General features: G+C 36.5%; 2 protein-coding genes across 6 annotated transcripts; both read left to right on the forward strand.

Annotated features, from left to right (window-relative positions):
* The first annotated feature begins 2,467 nt into the window (after positions 1 to 2,467).
* On the forward strand, positions 2,468 to 6,217 carry LOC140834204 (receptor protein kinase TMK1-like). Of its 2 annotated transcripts, none has more exons than XM_073198922.1 (3): positions 2,468 to 2,855; positions 2,923 to 5,365; positions 5,540 to 6,217. In XM_073198922.1, exons 2-3 carry the CDS (start codon positions 2,965 to 2,967, stop codon positions 6,043 to 6,045), a joined length of 2,907 nt encoding a protein of 968 aa, XP_073055023.1. In that variant the 5' UTR covers positions 2,468 to 2,855; positions 2,923 to 2,964; the 3' UTR covers positions 6,046 to 6,217. The 2 variants fall into 2 exon arrangements, with proteins under 2 accessions (XP_073055023.1, XP_073055015.1); XM_073198914.1 differs by having other exon boundaries at positions 2,468 to 2,710.
* Positions 6,218 to 6,368: 151 nt separating this feature from the next.
* On the forward strand, positions 6,369 to 9,511 carry LOC140834214 (pentatricopeptide repeat-containing protein At1g05750, chloroplastic). Of its 4 annotated transcripts, XM_073198956.1 has the most exons (4): positions 6,369 to 8,295; positions 8,401 to 8,573; positions 8,844 to 9,298; positions 9,446 to 9,511. In XM_073198956.1, the coding sequence occupies exon 1, from the start codon at positions 6,723 to 6,725 to the stop codon at positions 8,244 to 8,246; it is 1,524 nt and encodes a 507-aa protein (XP_073055057.1). In that variant the 5' UTR covers positions 6,369 to 6,722; the 3' UTR covers positions 8,247 to 8,295; positions 8,401 to 8,573; positions 8,844 to 9,298; positions 9,446 to 9,511. The 4 variants fall into 4 exon arrangements, with proteins under 4 accessions (XP_073055057.1, XP_073055046.1, XP_073055064.1 ...); XM_073198945.1 differs by lacking the exon at positions 9,446 to 9,511 and having other exon boundaries at positions 8,385 to 8,573; positions 8,844 to 9,380; XM_073198963.1 differs by lacking the exon at positions 9,446 to 9,511 and having other exon boundaries at positions 8,944 to 9,380.
* Positions 9,512 to 14,521: the final 5,010 nt, after the last annotated feature.

Consider the following 14,521-nt stretch of genomic DNA (forward strand, 5'->3'; position numbering starts at 1 on the left):
ATAGTCGAGCTAGAGTCTTTATCATTGTCTCGATCACTCTCTTATTCCTGGTCATGGAAACTTTTGTCGTTTTATCTTCTCATCTTGTGGGGTTGATTTCATGATGATGTAAACCCTAGAATTTGAATAGTTTGGAACGTCTCGAATTTCAATAATCTGATTAGTCTGAGAAGTATCAAATTCTGATCTCGTCTTTTCATATCCTTGAACAATTTCCAATATGCATCCTGATCGTCCCTTCATCTTTGGATCAACGACTTAGATCAATTTCCTTCGACTATATAAAACAAAAGACCCTCCCCACTTTTCACTTTTACGCTCTCGCACTCTCTCCACAACCTCCCATCATATTTTCGGCGTACTGTGCTTCTCCTCCGACGACTGTTACTATTTCCGTCAGATTTTCAGCCAACTCGTAAGTTTTTTTGTTTTCTCTTTAACAATTGTCTAATTCCACCTCCTGCTTCTGGAGCGAATGCACGCGGCTCTCTTGAGTGCGAGTCTGCAGCGGCACACTCCGAGTCTCCTTCCCCTTCTGTGAAAAAACCCACTTCCGTTCATCTTCCCAAAAAGTCAAAAAATCAAAAAACCAAATCCTCCACTTCTGGCCCTTCCCGAGTTTTTAAAAATGGAAAAGGCAAGACCCGGGCTCCTAGCTTACCTCATCCTCAGGTCTCGAGTGCTCCCTGGTTTTCTACCATGCGGAGAGTAATCGGACACTTCCATCGTGCTATGAGCGGAAAGAAGATTTCGAGCCATAGGTTCTATTCCTTCTTCCAACCAAATCCGGATCCCCAGCCCCCGGTCCCTCCAATCGGGCTAATTAGCCTCCGCAAGGTTTCTTTACTTTCTCTAGAGACCAGGTTCGCAGTGGTCTCAGATTTCTCATCCCCTCCTTTATCGAAGTGGCCCGGTTTTTCAGTGTGCCCATAAACCAGCTTCACACCACGAATAATGGCCGCCACCTATGTCCTTTTTAAAATACACAATTTCCTTATTAATCCTCTTATCCTTCGTTACTTCTTTGTACGCCGCTTTGAAGAGAACGCCTTCTCCTTATCTGCTCGCTTGAGAAGCCGATTTTTTTTACGACGTCCCGTCTTCTCTGAAGGGATGGAAAAACAAGTTCTTTTATATCGGTGGACATGGGAAAATCGACATATTTCTACAAGGTTTTGAGCTTTGATCATGAAACTTTGAAGAATGGATGAAAGTGAAAGTCGATCAAGGGAAAGAAAAATCGAGATCTACAATAAACTGCACAATTTCAGCTTATTTTCTATGGACATAGAGCTTGGAAAATCACCTCATTGTTAAGAGATTTGGAGCTGTACGTAAATTTTTTTATATTTAGAAGAAAATTTCAAGAGAAAAGAGATGCTAATAGGGAAAAAATGGGTGGTGACTAGGGCATATGTATAGAATTGTTATCCTAGAGAGCTAGAACAAACGAACAAACATTTATGTCGGGACTGAATAAAAAAAATCTAGTAAGAACTGAATCACAACATTACATAATACACATGGATTTTAATGTGAGAACCCTTTATTTTAAACTCATCCGCATGTAAAATTGTAAATTGATTGTGCGTTAAAATATTTTTTTTATAAAGATAAATAAAAAAAATTATGAAGCAAAAATATTATTTCCAATCATTTTTTTAAAAATATATATAGTACAATACTTTTTCTGATAATTAATTAATGATTATCATAAAAAATCCATTGTATTATTCCATTCTTTAATTAAGCTTAAGATTATTATCAATTTTATATTCGGAGTTTCAAACTAAAATTCAATAGAATATGCATGCACCAAATGGTTTTAAGATTATATTTTATGTTTTTTAAGAAAAAATTAAAGGTAAATCGAATTTGATTGTATATATTAAGAGTTTCAAATAATGTTTTATTCGTTAGATAAATAAGAAAACTATGATTTTAAAATAAAGTCATGGTTTTTATTTTAAAAAGTCAAGAATTGCAACTAAAAACCAGAATGAGAAGAAAAACAGTATACTGTATACCACACAGTCATAAAACACAGATAAAATTACAGTGGGCCTGCAATTTGTGATTGTTTATTTAATGTTTTATTTTAGCTAATTTGGTTATTTATTTTAAGGATGATTTGGGATGTTATTACAAAAACTGAAAGCAACCTGAAATCTGCTCCCTTGATTATCGCCGATCAAACTGGTGCATTTATTAATGGGACCATAGAATTTATTGTCCAATTAAAAGTGCAATGTATCCATAAAATATATTGCTAACAATATAAAAAGTAAAAATTTAAAAGATAGTTTTTGATTTAGACATGATATGTGATAGGAGACGATGAATGATACGATGATAAATTTATAGATAAAAATAATAAAATTATTTTAAATCTCATAATTATAAAACTTGAGTAAGAAGTGGATGACAAACATAAGTTCAAGAACTCGTTTTCAAAAGTGTCTTCAGTCAGGTGAAACACATGATGGTAATCTTCATCATACATTGTATTCAACTGTTTCTCGCTTGTCATCAAACCGTAAAAGTCAGTGAGAAAGATTACATAGAAGAAGAAATTACAAAACACCAAGAAGAAAAATCAATGTCAGAGAGAGAGAGAGAGAACGTGTAGCAGTAACTGAATAATTGTACTCTTGTGAAATACAGGCGACGTTGCTCCAATTGCAGAGGAATGAAAATCCCGAAGAAAATGGTGAAAATTCTCCACATTTCTTGCTTTCAATCTTCTTTCTTGCTTTGAGGGGAAAAAACCCATTAAATATTCACCATTTTGCTTCCAAAAATTACAAAACCAGCCGATCTAAGTGATTCTTTCATTTGCATGTACACTGGACGAGGTTTGTTATTTTTTCTCCCCACAACCCCGGCCGGAATCTCTGAGCACATTTTTTTTTTCATTTGTAGATATCGGATCCCGTTGCATTGTGATATAATCATGCATGGAAAATGGATGTTTCTCCAAGAAAACTGATGCACATTGTTAGGATTCTTTTCATTTGTATTTTGGGAGTTGTTCATTGTATTACCGACCAAAATGACTTCAAGATTTTGGATGATTTCAGAAATGGGTTAGAAAATCCAGAGCTTTTGAAATGGCCTGATGGGGGAAATGACCCCTGTGACCCTCCTTGGCCACATGTGTTCTGTTCTAATGGCAGAATCACTCAAATCCAGGTTCAGGGCCTTGGACTAAAGGGTCCTTTGCCACAGAGTTTTAATCAATTAGATATGCTGATGAATGTTGGCCTTCAGAGAAATAACTTTAATGGAAAGCTCCCATCTTTCAGTGGATTATCCAATTTACAATTCGCATACTTGGATTTTAATGATTTCGACACGATCCCTGCAGATTTTTTTCAAGGTCTAAGCAGTATTCGTGTTTTGGCAGCTGATTATAATCCCTTTAATCGAAGTTCGGGGTGGAGTATACCCAGTGAGCTAGCGGAGTGTTCTCAGTTGGCTAATTTTTCTTGCTCGAGTTGCAACATTGTCGGACCGGTGCCCGAGTTTTTCGGGAAGTTTCCGTCTCTCACTTCGTTGAGATTGTCGGGCAACAGGCTCAACGGTGTTTTACCCAGCAGCTTTCGTGACTCCATGGTGCAGGTTTTGTGGTTAAATAATCAAGATGGGGGTGGTATGAGTGGCCCTATGGATGTAGTTTCAACCATGGTTGGATTAACTCAATTATGGCTCCATGGCAATCAATTTACGGGTTCGATTCCAGATAATATTGGGGATTTAACTTTATTGACACAGCTCAACCTCAATGGGAATCGGCTCGTTGGCCTGATTCCCCAAAGCTTGGCCAATATGCATCTTCAAGTATTGGATTTGAACAATAACATGTTAATGGGTTCAATACCAAAGTTCAAATCTGAAAATGTTTCTTACGAGTCAAATTCGTTTTGCCAATCTGATCCTGGTGAGCCATGTGCTCCTGAAGTGAATGCTCTTTTAGATTTTCTTCAAGATTTGAGTTACCCGGAAAAACTTGCTTCTGATTGGATTGGTAACGACCCGTGTAGAGGACCTTGGTGGGGGATAAGTTGTGACTCGAGGAACGAGGTTGCGGTCATAAATTTGAAGAATCTTGGGCTTAATGGTACACTTGGTCCTTCACTTGCGAATCTACCATCATTACTTGAAATTCATTTAGAAGGCAACAATCTACACGGTATCATTCCTACAAATCTTACCCTTTTGAGATCTTTGAGATTGTTGAACGTACGTGGGAACAATTTCGAGCCACCACTGCCAAGATTCCGTGATGATGTGAGTGTCATAATTGATGCTAATCCGAAATTGACAGTTAATGGACCTAAACAATCCCCCTCACCGGATACTGCACCACCAATGCCGCCTTCTCCAAATGATGGCCATGAATCACCACCGAACAATCCTTCAATAGATCTTCACCCAGCGTCAAATGGTAGAGGTAAAAGGACTTATGCACCTACTGCTGTCACAGAGAAGTCAAGACCAGAAAATGGGACCAAATCTCGAGTTTTGGTCAAAGTGGCTGCAGCTGCGGGTTCTACAATTTTGATTTTTCTTGCAGTATTACTGTCTGTCTACTGCCTATGTCGCCAACAAAGGATTATAAAATCATCTGGTGGTGTGGTGATCCATCCAAAAGATTCATCAGATCCCAGTCATACATTAAAAATCACAGTAGCGGATAGCTCATCCTCGGATACTCGAACTGGTGGCAGTACCGAGAGTGGGATGATCGACAGGTTGGATGATACTCAGGTTCTTGAGGCGGGGAACTTGATAATATCTTTTCAGGTCCTACGTAAAGTGACCAATAATTTTGCGCCAGAAAACGAGCTGGGACGTGGAGGTTTTGGAGCAGTTTACAAGGGTGAACTTGAAGATGGAACAAAATTAGCCGTTAAAAGAATGGAAGCTATGGCAGTTAGTAACAAAGCAGTGAATGAATTTCAAGTTGAAATTGCTGTGCTTTCTAATGTTCGCCACCGTCACTTGGTATCCCTTTTAGGGTACTCGTCTGAAGGAAACGAGAGGGTTCTGGTTTATGAATATATGTCTCAAGGGGCTCTTAGCAGACATCTTTTCCGGTGGAGGAGTCTAAATTTACAGCCTTTATCTTGGGCAAGAAGGCTCAGTATCGCTCTTGATGTAGCCAGAGGAGTCGAATATCTCCATTCTTTGGCGCACCAAAGCTTTATACACCGTGATTTGAAATCGGCAAACATTCTTCTTGATGACGATTTTCGGGCTAAAGTGTCCGATTTTGGATTGGTAAAGTTGGCTCCCGATAAAGAGAGATCTGTTGCTACTAGACTGGCTGGAACTTTTGGATATCTTGCACCTGAATACGCTGGTAAGAATGTTTTCTATAAATGACAAATAAATAAGCTCAAGACTATTGCGCCTTTCATATCGCTTGCATATTTTCTTGATAAGAATTAGGAATTCAGTGCCTAATACTGGTTCATCTGTGTTTGATTTATTTGTTCTTTTGTTTTCTGTCTATTAATCTTTTGATCTTTGTCAGTGACGGGAAAAATAACCACAAAGGTCGATATCTTCAGCTTCGGAGTAGTACTAATGGAGCTCTTGACAGGGTTAGTGGCACTTGATGAAAATCGTTCAGAGGAAAACAGATACTTGGCTGAGTGGTTTTGCCAGATTAAATCTAACAAAGATATGCTCATTGCCTCGATCGACCCTTCTCTTGATGCAAAAGAAGAAATTTACGATAGCATTTACATCATAGCCGAATTGGCAGGACATTGCACAGGACGTGAGGCAAACCATCGCCCAGATATGGGACACATCGTGAATGTGCTAGCTCGGTTGGTCGAGAAATGGAAACCGTACGAAAATATGGATCATTGTTCTGGCATTGACATGACGTTGCCTCTTCCACAGATGTTGAAGGGTTGGCAGGAAGCGGATACCCAAGATTTTAGTGGCACTTGTAGCCAGGACAGCAAAGGAAGCATACCGGCTAAGCCATCAGGTTTTGCTGATTCATTTACCTCTGCTGATGCTCGGTGAAAGGAATTTATGTTCGCTGCTGCTTATACATCTCCTATTAGTCTATCTGCGCCGTGGCGGCGAGAGAAGACCAAATAGGCAATCACTATAGATAGAAACCAAATAAAAATCGAATTTTATGTATAATATTTACGAATGTGTAAGTTTTTGTTTTGACAAAGTCTTGCCATGATCATGATATTTGAATTTATTCATACCAACAGTCATTTTAAAGTATCATTTTTAAAGTTTACAAGAGTTACAAAAGCAAGTTCAATTCAATTCCATGAGTTTGCTTGATACAATCAATAATTTTCGTATCATTAATATGGGACTGTCGGTGGATCTAGTCGTAGGATTTGTACGATTCCAACAAAGACATGAAACTTGGGGACCAATGTCCCCTTGTATCAAATCGACTTCCTTATTTTTTGTAGCGAGACAGCTCGACTCGACTCGACTTTGCTAATTTTGCGTTGAATTGGTGGGACGAGACGGACCAACGCGCAATCCATCTCAACCCATCAATGCGGGGCGAGCCGTATCTTGGTGGATCAAGATTTTAGTAAGGCCAACAACCTATTTTATGAAATGGGTGGACCAACATATCTACCCCATTTTGCCAGCTATACAAAGAATAGGAAAAAGGAAAACTAGGAAGCCGTTTTCTCTACGAGACCTAACTGTAATTTGAAAGAATGAGCCTTCTTCCCGCCTTCACAGCCTCCCCAATCCCTATCCAGCTCCCTTCGCCGCCGCAGCCTCCTCCAAAACTCCACCACTGGGCCCTGAAAAGCTCCTACGACAACCATGAACTTGACGCCACTACGGCCTCGTGGACCTCATCTATCGCCCACTATTGTAAAAACGGTCGTCTATCCAAAGCAGCTTCAGAATTCGATCGCATGCGATTAACGGGTGCCGAGCCAAACCACATCACTTTCGTAACTCTGCTCTCTGGATGTGCCAATTTCCCATCCCAGGGATTATCCCTCGGCCCTGCCGTTCACGGGTATTGTCGAAAACTCGGGTTGGATGTTAACGACGTGATGGTGGGCACTGCCTTAATTGGCATGTATTCGAAGTTTGGTAAATTGGGAATCAGCAGAATGGTTTTTGACCACTTGGATATCAAGAATAAGGTGACTTGGAATACTCTAATTAATGGTTACATGAGAAATGGTGAATTTGAGGAGGCAATCGATTTGTTTGATGAAATGCCCGACAGAGATGCTGTGTCTTGGACTGTACTGATTGATGGGTTTGTGAAGAAGGGAAAGTTCGAAGAAGCTTTGGATTGTTTTCAAGAGATGCAGATGTTTTGCGTGGCGCCTGATTTTGTAACAATTGTCTCAGTGCTCTCTGCAGTTTCTAACTTGGGAGCACTTGGTTTAGGGTTATGGTTACATCGGTTTGTGCTGATCCATGATTTAAGAGACAATATTCGGGTGAATAATTCTTTAATAGACATGTATTGTAGGTGTGGATTTGTTGAGTTGGCTCACCAGGTGTTCCACAACATGGCTAAACGAAACTTGGTCTCATGGAACTCAATAATTGTTGGCTTGGCTGTTAATGCGCATGCAAAGGCAGCTTTGAAGTATTTCAAAGTTATGCAAATTGATGGGTTTAAACCCGATGGCGTGAGCTTTACGGGAGCTCTTACAGCTTGTAGCCATGGTGGTTTAGTAAGTGAGGGGCTTGAATTATTTGATAAAATGGCACAATTCCATAAAATCACTCCAACTGTAGAACATTATGGATGCATAGTTGACCTCTATAGTCGTGCTGGGAGATTGAAAGAGGCTTTATTGGTGATGCGGAACATGCCAATGAAGCCAAATAAGATAATGCTCGGTTCTCTATTGGCCGCATGTAGAGCTTGTGAGGAAGTGGACTTGGCAGAAAGCTTGATGAATTATATTTATGATTTGGATCCAAGTGGTGATTCAAATTACGTGATGCTTTCGAATATCTATGCAGCGACCGGAAGTTGGCATGGTGCCAGTAAAGTGAGGAAGAAAATGAAGACCTTCGGGATTCAAAAGAAACCCGGATTCAGCTCAATTGAAGTTAATGGTAAAATTTATGAATTTGTGGCAGGTGACAAATCTCATGCAGATGCAGATAATATCTATACAATGCTGGAATGGTTGTCGTATGAGCTAACGATATCTGAGCATATTTTAGAAGTCAACATGGAATTACATGAATTTGATTAAACTTGGGTTGCAAAAGAGAGAATGTTGAGAAGTCAACTAATACAAGCTGGTAAATTTCACGTTCACATATATTCTTGATCAGCATTTGATTTCCTTAGATCTAAAATAACCATTATATTGTCCAAAATGCATACATAGATATTTATGTTTTCAGAGCATAAAGGAGAAACCGTCAGAAATCTTTCAGCAACATAATGCCAAAATATCATGGAGTTTTCCGGTGCTTCTTCGGGTCTTGACCATTATGGTGCAATGGGTCGGGGCCACCTGGAACCCTCCTCAGATTCCAATCCTCAGGCATCTCATTATTTGCACTACGGCTTCCAGGTACATGCACATCACTGATCTTGAAACCTGTCTTTTTCATCTCCAAGAAAGCCTGTACGTAAACATGGTTGGAAATCAAGAATTATGCTAGAAGTCAGCGACTTTCATAGCTTCAGTGAAGTATAATGGAGCGACAATGCCTATATTTTCCGAAAACTGGGATTGCTCAAAAGAATTAATACTCATGAAAGTTGAAATTTATTTTTAATTATCTTGGGGTAATATTGATTAGCTTGCTAGGTGAGCAAATCATCTAAGAAATGCATGCAGGAATAGAGAGCTAGAAACCTTGCGATGCATAAATACCGAGCCTTCTCTTGTACAGCACTGTGCAGACATACGTAGATTAATCAGAACCAGTAACATGCAGAACAGGCTGGAGTTCTTCAACCTTGTGAACTCCATTGCAGTTAAAATATATATAAGGGTTATTAATCTCTATGGCTTGTTAGATAACAACGATGACATTGTCGAGGCTTGCAAGTGCCCATTTATATAGAAGAGTTGTGGGTTGTCCAGAATGATTGCTCATGCAGCCATTTCCTTTGGGCATCAAACTAAATTGGAATGATATGACAAATGCCATAAATTAAGAGAGAGCAAAGGGAACAAAACCATGCAGGATTTATTGAAGATCTTTTCATAATGTTGACATTGGAGCTGTGCATTCTCTTGACGGCGCCGTTCCAGATGATTGTGACTGTATGACATCACTCGACGTTATCGTGTATAAAATCGGTGAATTGGTGATCAGTCCCTGTTTCAGAACAAAATTATTTACAACTCCCTGATGAGAGAAAATGCCAAAAAAATATCCTTCATTGATAGGGAGTGAAGATAAAGATTACAGAAAATGGGGACTGAACACAAAGTCTCCCGTATAAAATCTCACACTGGATATGCCTACATTTTTTGTACGTGTATCTAATTATGTCATAAAATTAAGTTTTTTGTACCTAACTGCCTTTGCTAAAGCGCCCTCGCGCCTAAATACTAATTTACATGAAGCCTTGAGAGAGAGTCTTCCAGTTTCCGTTATGAAGAAGATTCCCCTTTAATTTATGTGATTGGATTTCTGCGATTAAATCTTGCTTGTTTAACAATATAAGGGCAAAATGATAAAAGGAGAATCTGAGGATACTACATCTGGGATTTTATCAAAAAATTTAATGATATGTAATCATTACATATTATTATTTTGTAAGGATTCAATGCATACAAATGCATGTATGCATGAATATATATATATATCGTAATATCCTTTTTTTTGTTAAATTAATTAATGGAAAGGATTGATTGATGCATCGACCGCATCCGCTCCATTTCACATATTGTAATTAAAATACACATTGGAATAAGATTTTATAGATTTTGGAATATTCATTTATCATATTTTGTAGTTTTTATAGTTTAAAAATATTGATATATCTTATTCCCATTAATAGTATTTGAGCTTCTTTATAGTTTAAAAATATTAAAATTATATTTTATCATATTTTGTAGTTTTTGTAAAGACGTAATGAGCTTGATCACGCTATTGATATCAAGATCAAGCTCATGTGTTTAATTCACATGACTTGCTAATTAATGAAACCTGTCGAGAAGGGATTTTATGTAGCCCTAATCGTGTCGAGTGTGATTTAATTTGAGACAGTGCTTTAGTCTCAATGGTCTCACGTTGTTTCTCATTTGATCTGTTTGGTTGAGTGGATTAAATAAAGATAGATTAATAATCAAATATTTATCGTTAAAATTTTAAGATGTTTTAATAATCATTTTGACCCGGTTTAAGATCCAATTTTATTAATCAAATAATTATCCATAAAATTGGATCTTAAAATGGGTCAAAATGATTATTAAAACAATTTAAAATTTTAACGATAAATATTTGACTATTAATCTATCCTTATTTAATCCACTCAACCAAACACACTTATATAAGATTTATTTTCATAAGTTCTTTTTATGAGTTAATCATGAGTTTGTAATTATTGATAAAAATATTAATTCCTCCTGTAAAAATAATTATTCAAATGTGGCATTTGTGCTGCAATTATGATGATAATACACGAAGAACGTACGTTTAGTGGTAACAAGTAGAGTTCATAAGCTTCTTTACAGATGGGAGAGAACAAATATAGGGTTCCAAATCTACCAATATAATGTTATATATAATTAGAAAAAAAAGTAGATTTCTTGTGAGACGATCATACGAATTTTTATCTGAGAGACGAGTCAATCTATCGATATTCACAATAAAATAAAAAGTAATATTTTTTCATGGATGACCCAAATAAAATATCTGTTTTACAAAATATCACTCGTGAGATCGTTCACATAAATTTTTACAAAAAAAAAAAAGCAAACTATGACCTACTAGTAACAAGTTTTTGGAAAAAATATCTCTAATCAGTATTTACTCTATATATATATATACATATATATATATATATATATATACATATATATATATATATATATATTAAAAATAAAAATGTTAGGATTGTGTAAAAAGTAAAAGAATCTAGGATGATGCCATTTATGGTGCGAATTGACGGCTATAACCTTCTGAGTACTGACGTTTTTGATATTTTGGTAAGATTCCGTTGACATCAATTGAACTGACGTTGTTAAAAAAAGTCACCTTTCCTTGTTCACTGTAATACAATTTTTACTTTTGCAAACCATTTTTTCATCTGGGATTTCTGCAATATTAATTTATATATAATGTGACAGCAGTCGTACGTGAAGCAGCTCATTTGCAATCATATCATCAACCACATATGTATATATATATTATATATATATATATATATATATATATTATATATTCTATCTGTATGTGTGTATCATCCAGATGTCAATGACCCTTTTGGCTTTTATCCATTTGCATGATATATATATAGACACACACATAAAGCACAAGGATCTATTGGACAGAGGTCATCTGTCAAAATTTTGGATACATGAAGGTCGGGCTCGAACCACTTAATTGAAAAATCATGTCATGAACAAAACGATCCAGTATAGATACAAGTGCGAACTAATTTGGGCCACAGCCACTAGTGAAAAAATTTCGTTCATCTCCACGGTAGGCATGCTTATCGATTCCATCGGACCAGTTTCGGACCGATTCCTACCGGTTCTCGGTCAGGTGAGTTCGGAACCAGTCCGAACCAACCGATTTCAAACCGATTCCGGTTCCAAGATGAAAAACTTGGAACCAATCCAAACCAAGACTGGTTCGACTTCTAATAAACCGGTTCCGATTCGGTTTAAACCGATTCCGAACTCTAATTTATTATATTTTACTATATAATTAAAATTAGTAATATTAATGGATAATTTTTTATTTAGTATTTTGATTGCAAATAATTGTGATTACATAAAAAAAAATCTAACAGAATAACTTAAACATTTATTTTTACAATTGAACATCTAAAATTCATCACGATTTATTAAAATATATTTGGAATATTCTGGATCTTCGTCGGAACTTGAGCTTTGGAATTTGTTGATCGCGCCAGAGGTCCTATTCTTTTTTTCTGCTGCAAACCAATCTTGTAGGCACATTAGCATGGAAAGTGTTTCTGGCTTTAAATTAGTTCTTTGGTCACCAATGATCCTTTCACATACTGAAAATGCTGATTCGGAAGCAACACTTGAACTTTGAATAGGTAGGACATCTCTTGCAGTTGCAGATAATACTGGATAAAGTTTAGAATTTGCTTTCCACCAATCAAGAACATCGAAATTATCCGTAGTCTCAATATATTGACTTAGATTAATTTGGATCTCATTGTAATTGGTTGTTATCACCGATTTTCCTTTGAACTTTTGTCGTTTCAAACTTTGAAAGAAGTTCAGTGCTCCAATTTGCTCTTATATGCCGGCATCTCCTCCGGCTGCGCACTCGGTTCATCACATTGTTCACTAGCATACAAATCAAACAATTCTCGGAGAGAATGCATGATTGACTTCTTTTGATCGTCAACATTCTTCCCAAGAAATTTAGCATAATATTCAAAAAAACATGTCTAATCCTCCTTAATTTTGAGTAGGATCAAGTAATGTTGCTAAACCATGCACAATTGGGATAGTTTCTCAATATTTTAAAATTTTGTTTTCCATATTTGAAACAAAATCACGCATTACAGAATCATCGCGATATTCAATAAATTTATAAAACATATTGAAAAGAAAAGGTAGAAACATGGTTGAAGTAGGATAGTTAATGCCAGAAAATTTTTCAGTTGCTTCTTTAAAAATTTCTAACAAAGAAACACATTTACTCAAAATATTTCAATCATCGTCACTTAGCATTAAAGATTGTGTTGTAATATTATTATAATATGGAGTAACTAAATCTTGAAAACGTAATAAAGTATGAAGCAAGTGATATAAAGAATTCCATCTAGTTTCAAAAGGAAGAGAAAATTTTTTAAATTTAATTCCGGTTGATTCGACTAGTGTTTTCCAGTCACGTCCATATCTTCTTTCAAGTAATAATTTCCCACATAATTTGAATTTTTCTATTACAGTGGACATTTGTTCATCACATGCACATTTAATACATAAGTTGATAATATGACACACACATCTAACATGAAGCAAATTACCTTCTAAAATTGGTTTTAATGAATCTTTAAGATATTTAATTGCAAGAGTATTGGCACTCGCATTATCTAACGTTATCGGCATTATTTTATTTTGTATGCCATGAATCTTAACAACATTTAAAACATATCTGGCTATAGCGTATGCGTTGTGAGATGATTCTAAATGATCTAGCGCTAAAATTCTTTTTTGCATAGTCCAAGTTTCGTCAATCCAATGACATGTAACAACAAGATATGATTCATATCTTAAATTAGTTCAAATATCAGTTGTTAAACTAACTCTACAAGAAATATTTGAAAGATGTGATTTTAGTGTTTCTTTATATTCTTTGTAAATATCAAAACAATATTTCTTAAGTGTGTGCCTAGAAATATTGTGAAAACCAGGTTGAATAGTACTAGTAAATTCAACAAAACCTTCTTGTTCAGCTATTATAAAAGGCTGACAACATTTGGTAACAAACTTTACGATGGCTTTCCGAGAAATTTTTTTTGTATTGTAAAAGCTTTACCACTAAAAGGATTAATTTGTTGTTGTATTGGTTTCCTACCGAATGGTTGTAGCGTATCAGGGTCAAGTTTATGTACCTTAACTAAATGTTTTTTCAAAGTACCGGTACCACCACCCGTTTTGTAAGAATACCTCGTTTTGCAAATTTTACAAACGGCAAAAGAGTTATTCGTACCTTGTTGTTCAATATCAAAGTGATCCCAAACTTTGGTTCGCTTTGCACGGGCTGTCGTCGTGCTCGTTGACATTGTGTTGCTTGCTCGAGTAGACGATGGTGTCCCTGCATCTTTGTTGGGGAGTTCAATGGCTTCTTCATCCTCATGGCCAGGTTCGACTTCATCAAATTCGGGGATGTAACCAAAATGTTCACCAAAGTCGGGAGCGTATTCGCCACCACCACCACGACGGTTTGAAAATGATGCCATTGAAATTCGAATTATTTATTTGAGTAAATTGCGAGATAATAAATAAATAACAAAAAAAATAATACGGATTATAGATAAAATTATAACACAATTATTGAATATATTTGGAGAAATGATAGCAAAGAAATATATCGATTGTAGAGAAATGAGAAGTTGAGAGAAAACTGATATGTGAAATATAAAAAATGACTTGTATTTATAGATGATTTTGAGGGTTAAAAAAAAAAAATAATTGCAGTTTGTGGGGGCCAAATGAAAAAAAAATGGGACATTTCAATAGCCGTTGAACGGTTACTGAAATGTGCCCACGGTTGCTGTAAATGCAGCCGTTGGCTGCTGCATTTGGCAGCCTTTGGGCCAACGGTTGCATTTGCAACCGTTGGCCCAAAGGCC

The sequence above is a fragment of the Primulina eburnea genome, chromosome 1, assembly GCF_022965805.1.
Source record: "Primulina eburnea isolate SZY01 chromosome 1, ASM2296580v1, whole genome shotgun sequence".
Lineage (NCBI taxonomy): Eukaryota > Viridiplantae > Streptophyta > Magnoliopsida > Lamiales > Gesneriaceae > Primulina > Primulina eburnea.

Excerpts from the sequence above, each read along its gene's own strand:
- LOC140834204 (XM_073198922.1), top strand. The coding sequence starts at position 2,965 with ATGGATGTTTCTCCAAGAAAACTGATGCACATTGTTAGGATTCTTTTC. Across the intron at positions 5,366-5,539 it reads TCTTGCACCTGAATACGCTG|TGACGGGAAAAATAACCACA; the intron begins GTAAGAATGTTT and ends GATCTTTGTCAG.
- LOC140834214 (XM_073198956.1), top strand. The coding sequence starts at position 6,723 with ATGAGCCTTCTTCCCGCCTTCACAGCCTCCCCAATCCCTATCCAGCTC.